We start from the raw sequence: 5,266 nt of genomic DNA on the forward strand, positions 1-5,266 counted from the left end.
TTCTTATGTATATATAGGACTTGAATTGATACCTCATGTTGTGTTTTATTTTCGATTCGTCTCATATTAAAGGAAAAGGATATGAAAGTGTACTAGTGTTTGGTGGTAGCTTCAATGGTGGTCGAGATGTGTTTTAGGGGGGGGGGGGAGGGAGAGAGATAGGGGGTGGGCCCATATTTTTTTAATTATTAAAATAATTATTAAAATAAAGAAATAAGTATTAGATTTAAAAAAAGTGAAAGAAAAAATAGAAAACAAATAGCCCAATGGTGTAACATCTGTTTTCCAGGTTTGCTTTTGGACCATTGAGTTATGAATTGTTGCAAAAAGGGTCCCCAATGTCAAAATCCGTGACTTTTAGGTGCTGCTCGAGTACGTTGGGCGTACACGTTGGTACGCTGGGCGTACTGTGGCCGCGTCAGTACGCTGTGTACTCTGGTACGTCGGGCGTACGTGGTTCTGACCAAACCCCTGATATTTAGGGTTTGTGCACTATTTAAGCACCATTATAGCCCCAAAAACTTTCCCTTTATCAGCCTCCATCCCAAGATCGACCCTCCTTACAAACCCTAGTATATTTTGAGCATTTTGAGCTTTTGGAGTGAGTTGTGTGCTTCCTTGTTTGTGAAGAAGGACCTTCAAGGAGTAGGCTTTGCTCTCAAGACTTTGGATCCAACATCTTCTTTTCATTGTGCACCATTTAGAGGTATAAAGCTCCAAACTTGTCTTATGTTTCTTTAGATCTTAGTTAATCCTTGATTTTCATCCTTTTGTCCCAAAACCAAGAGCTTGGTGAGTAAAAGGTACTCAAAAGCCTTTAACGTGTCCTTTCAGACGTTTTAAGGCATTTTAAGTCATAAAAATGCAAGCTTGGATCTTGATTTGTCCCCATGCAAGAGTTATGGTGTAGAAAAGGTTTGAGTAAGCTAGGTTTTTAGAGTTGGGCTTCTTGTAGCCATGCAAAGGCATAAAGTTTGCAACTTTATGGCCTTAAGGGTCTTATTAAGCTCAGATCTGAATTTTGGTCGTACAGTCTTAAGGTATTAAGACCTTAGCATGAGTTTTGCCTTAGGGGTGCATACATTGGGCGTAATTTCCAGTACGTCGCGCGTACTGCACCTCAGGCGCGATCCTTTCCCGCTTCGGTCGAGTAGATTGCGCGTACCGGTTGGTACGCCGGGCGTACGACCCAGTCCAGATTTGGTGACTTTGGGCCTTTATCGTTGGGCTTTGCTTGTTAGGCTTCGACCATTGATTTTCATGGTAATGGGTCACTTCTGATTTTGGGCCCATTTTGGACTTTGGATGACCTTTGGGTTGGGCCTAGGATATTTTATTGGGCTTAAAAGAAAAAGATTAATTGGCCCTTTTTACTTTGGACACTAGGCAAGTAATGTAGATTTTTAGTTATGGGTTATGTCCCAATTATTAATTGGGACTTTGTTTGTTTAGTTAGCACAAAGATTTTTCCAGTCCAACAACCCGAACATTTGTCTGGGTATTCATCAGTTGAGGTGAGTTTCCTCACTAGATCCATGGGTCGAAGGCAGCAATGCCGACCCATTGCTTGTTATGTGGAATGCTAGTTGTCTTTATTGCATGAAAGACGAGGATTTGGCCCCTGGAAATTGTATGAAAGACGAGGATCTGGCCCCTGACACTTGTATATAAGGCCGGGATTTGGCCATCGACAATGCAAGGAAAGACCATGGGAATAGCCTATGGCACTCGCATGTAAGACCGAGATTTGGCCCTCGGCATTGCAAGGAAAGACCATGGGGGTAGCCCATGGCACTTGTATGTTTGTGTATGTGGTATTTTGGGGAACTCACTAAACTTTATGCTTACAATTTGCATTTATGGTTTCAGGTACTTCCGATTGGAAAGGGAAGGGCCCGACGTGATGACACATCATCCGTCCCTCATGGTTTCCGCATTTGAAATAATTTGTACTATGATGTTTTAATACTATGATTTGATGTGGGTTTAAACAATTAATGAATGACTTGATTGACTTCTAAATGAAAATTTTTATTACTATTTTCGAGACGTTACAAAGGGTATTACAGTCATTTCAGTTTACCGATGGACCAAATCCACAATGAAACTAGCTCAAAAGGACCATGAAGCCAAAAAACTCGAGGTTTGGACTAAACCTCGAAAAAATGCATACCGTAGAGACTATTTTTGCACTTTTGTCTAAAAATATCTGTCATTATAAAAAAAGTTGAAAACACAAGACACATGGCAACAGTCTTTAAGTGACATGTGGCAGCAAATAGTTTGATTTATTAGGTTAGAAGAGAAGATAGATATATTGACGATTGAAAGCCAGCAATTTTATCCTCATTTTTCTTCTTCTCGCACTCTCTTCCCCAAGCTTCCATACTTGCAATTCTTGGTACCCTTTTGAAACAAAGCTTCGAGTTACTTGTTTCCCCCTCTGTATTTCTTGATTCCTACTTGTATAACTCCTCAGTAGTGACTTTTCGTTGTATAGTTCATACCCACATGGCGGAATTGGAAAGCCCAACTTCAGGTTCTTCCACTCTTTTCTTTCCTTTACACCCTTGAAGTTGATTATTAAATAATAATGCTTATGATGTTGTTTCGCGAGTCTGTGTAAAACGATGGGGGATGTTTTCTTTGAAATTCTGGTTCTTGAATCATCTTGAATATTCTCGATCTTTTCTTGCTTAACCATGGGCTAAATATAGAGCTGTTTAGGGTTTCCATAGTCGTCATAAATTGGGAAGTTTTCCATAAATGAGCAGATTAGGAATCATTTGGGTAATTGTATTTGGCTTCTTGATTCAGGCGAGGCGATGAGATCACTTGTTGTATGCTTCGGCGAAATGTTGATCGATTTTGTACCTTCTGTTTCTGGAGTCTCACTTGCAGAAGCACCTGCGTTTGAGAAAGCTCCCGGTGGTGCTCCGGCTAATGTTGCCGTCGGTATATCAAGACTCGGAGGTTCATCGGCGTTTATTGGCAAGGTAAGCTGCAGGAAAATATCCGATCAAATTCTAACTTTTATTACTACGAACCATGAGTATCAGCCGGATTTGTATCTGGGATTCGTTTTTAGGTTGGCGATGATGAATTCGGGTACATGTTGGCTAACATTTTGAAGAAAAACAACGTAAACAACTCCGGCATGCGATTTGATCACAAGGCCAGAACAGCTTTAGCTTTTGTCAGTCTCAAATCCGATGGTGAGCGGGAGTTTTTATTTTTTCGTAATCCTAGTGCAGATATGTTACTTCATGAATCCGAACTTGATGTGGATCTTATTAAACAGGTTCTCTTCTTTATTATCATTTTCTTTTTAATAAATGCTATAATACTTAAAATTTTGAAAGGATGTTGCTATTTTTGGGTAGCAACTAGCAAGAATATGACTTTTGGTTTATTTGTAATTGATTTAGGCAAGAATATTTCACTTTGGATCGATTAGTTTGATAGAGGAGCCATGTAAATCAACACATGTAGCTGCAATGGCCATAGCCAAGAAATCCGGAAGCATCCTTTCTTATGATGTGAATTTGAGATTACCATTATGGCCATCACCGGATGCGGCTCGAGAGGGCATAATGAGCATATGGGACCAAGCTGATGTCATTAAGGTATAAATACTTATGGTCATATATATATATATATATATATATATATATATATATATATATATATATATCATAGATGTGATCCATGTATTCGATGATGACTTGGCAGGTAAGCGAGGATGAAATTACGTTCTTGACCGGGGGTGATGATCCTTACGACGATGATGTGGTGTTGAAGAAGCTTTTTCATCCAAATCTTAAACTTTTCCTTGTTAGTGAAGGAGCACAAGGTTGTAGATATTACACTAAGGTACTTTTCTTTTTCACTTAATGGGCTTAATGGGACAAGATTTATTCTTACATTATATAGATATTCTAACATGTGTTGTTATGTTTCGCAGCAATTTAAGGGTAGAGTACCTGGAGTGAAGGTGAAGCCTATTGATACAACGGGTGCTGGAGATGCTTTTGTTGGTGGGATTCTGAGCATATTGGCTTCAAATAGAGATCTTTACAATGTATAACATCTGATATCCGTTTGGCATTCATTGGACTAAGACTAATGTCAATGAGATAAAAATTGAAATTTTTGGTCCCATCAAAATAGGTGGTATAGAGATTCGCTCTCGATATCTCTCTCTCGTATGTGCAAAAAGATGTAAATGTCATTCTCATCATCATTTTGTCCAATCTGTAACAAACGCATATTGGTCAGATTATGCTTATGTTTTGTAACCCATTGTTGTGTTTGTAGGATGAGACACAACTAAGAGAAGCTCTTCTTTTTGCAAATGCATGCGGAGCACTGGTTGTGACTAAGAAAGGTGCGATACCAGCTATGCCAACAAAAGAGGAAGTCTACCGATTTCTGAAACAAAAAGGCTGAATATAGCTATAATGTACATGTATTGTCGCTATGGATGTTTAGGTAAATCCCACGGTTGTGATGTAATTGTCTAACTTTAGGATTTATTGTTTAGGGTTTAACAAATAGCTGAAATGTAACAATAATGCTTGTAATAGTCCTCCTTATAGTCTACACCATGGATTATTGGTTAAAATACTTGGAATAAATATTTCATTATATTAATTGTTGATACCTTGCACTATACACCACACCACCCCTTAGATTAGAGATGAACAAATCAAACCTTTTTTTTCTGACTGATAGAAAAAACCAAAACCGGTTTTTTTATAACCTGCTCAACTTAATCGAATTGGCGGTTTTGTAGTGGTTGTAAGGATTTTGGAAGACCACGGTTTTTTCGTGACCGTTTACAATTGTACCAACATCTAATTTTATGCATACACCAGGAGCTGTTGATTTTCTCAAAACACAACCAATGTAACCGGCCACCCTATGAATTCGATCATCCATTCAAATGTGTGTATCTTTCCATTTAACACCAAAAATAATCCAAATCCTTCAAGATCAATCTCGAAGGTATTCCTACTATTGCAGCCATTATTGGAGTCACCGACACTCACTTTTTTATCTCCCCTCACTGATTCATCACCACCAACAACAAAAGAACGATTTAAAATAGCCTCGTCAATGTTTCATCACACCAATGCAACATATAGCTCCTAAACCATTACTAAATCGCCGTAGAGAAACATCAAAGTGTGGAGGGTAGCCCCTTCGACCTTCGTAAATCATGTCTTCATAGTCTTACGATGGTAATTATTTGGAATAAAATTTT

The 5,266-nt window shown here is 38.7% G+C and overlaps 1 protein-coding gene across 1 annotated transcript; it reads left to right on the forward strand.

Moving 5' to 3' along the window:
* The first annotated feature begins 2,316 nt into the window (after positions 1–2,316).
* LOC145161578 (putative fructokinase-7) lies at positions 2,317–4,653 on the forward strand. The gene is made up of 7 exons (XM_079081128.1): positions 2,317–2,539; positions 2,818–2,996; positions 3,089–3,301; positions 3,429–3,626; positions 3,733–3,873; positions 3,965–4,081; positions 4,318–4,653. The coding sequence occupies exons 1-7, from the start codon at positions 2,512–2,514 to the stop codon at positions 4,447–4,449; spliced, it is 1,008 nt and encodes a 335-aa protein (XP_078937254.1). The 5' UTR covers positions 2,317–2,511; the 3' UTR covers positions 4,450–4,653.
* The last annotated feature ends 613 nt before the right edge of the window (positions 4,654–5,266 follow it).

Source organism: Lactuca virosa, chromosome 2 (genome assembly GCF_052849685.1).
Source record: "Lactuca virosa cultivar CGN04683 chromosome 2, Lactuca_virosa_CGN04683_v6, whole genome shotgun sequence".
Taxonomy (NCBI): Eukaryota; Viridiplantae; Streptophyta; class Magnoliopsida; order Asterales; family Asteraceae; genus Lactuca; species Lactuca virosa.

Coding starts and splice junctions, on each gene's coding strand:
- LOC145161578 (XM_079081128.1), top strand. CDS start 2,512: ATGGCGGAATTGGAAAGCCCAACTTCAG. Junction 3,302..3,428: donor ATGTGGATCTTATTAAACAG/GTTCTCTTCTTT, acceptor TAATTGATTTAG/GCAAGAATATTTCACTTTGG. Junction 3,874..3,964: donor GTTGTAGATATTACACTAAG/GTACTTTTCTTT, acceptor TATGTTTCGCAG/CAATTTAAGGGTAGAGTACC.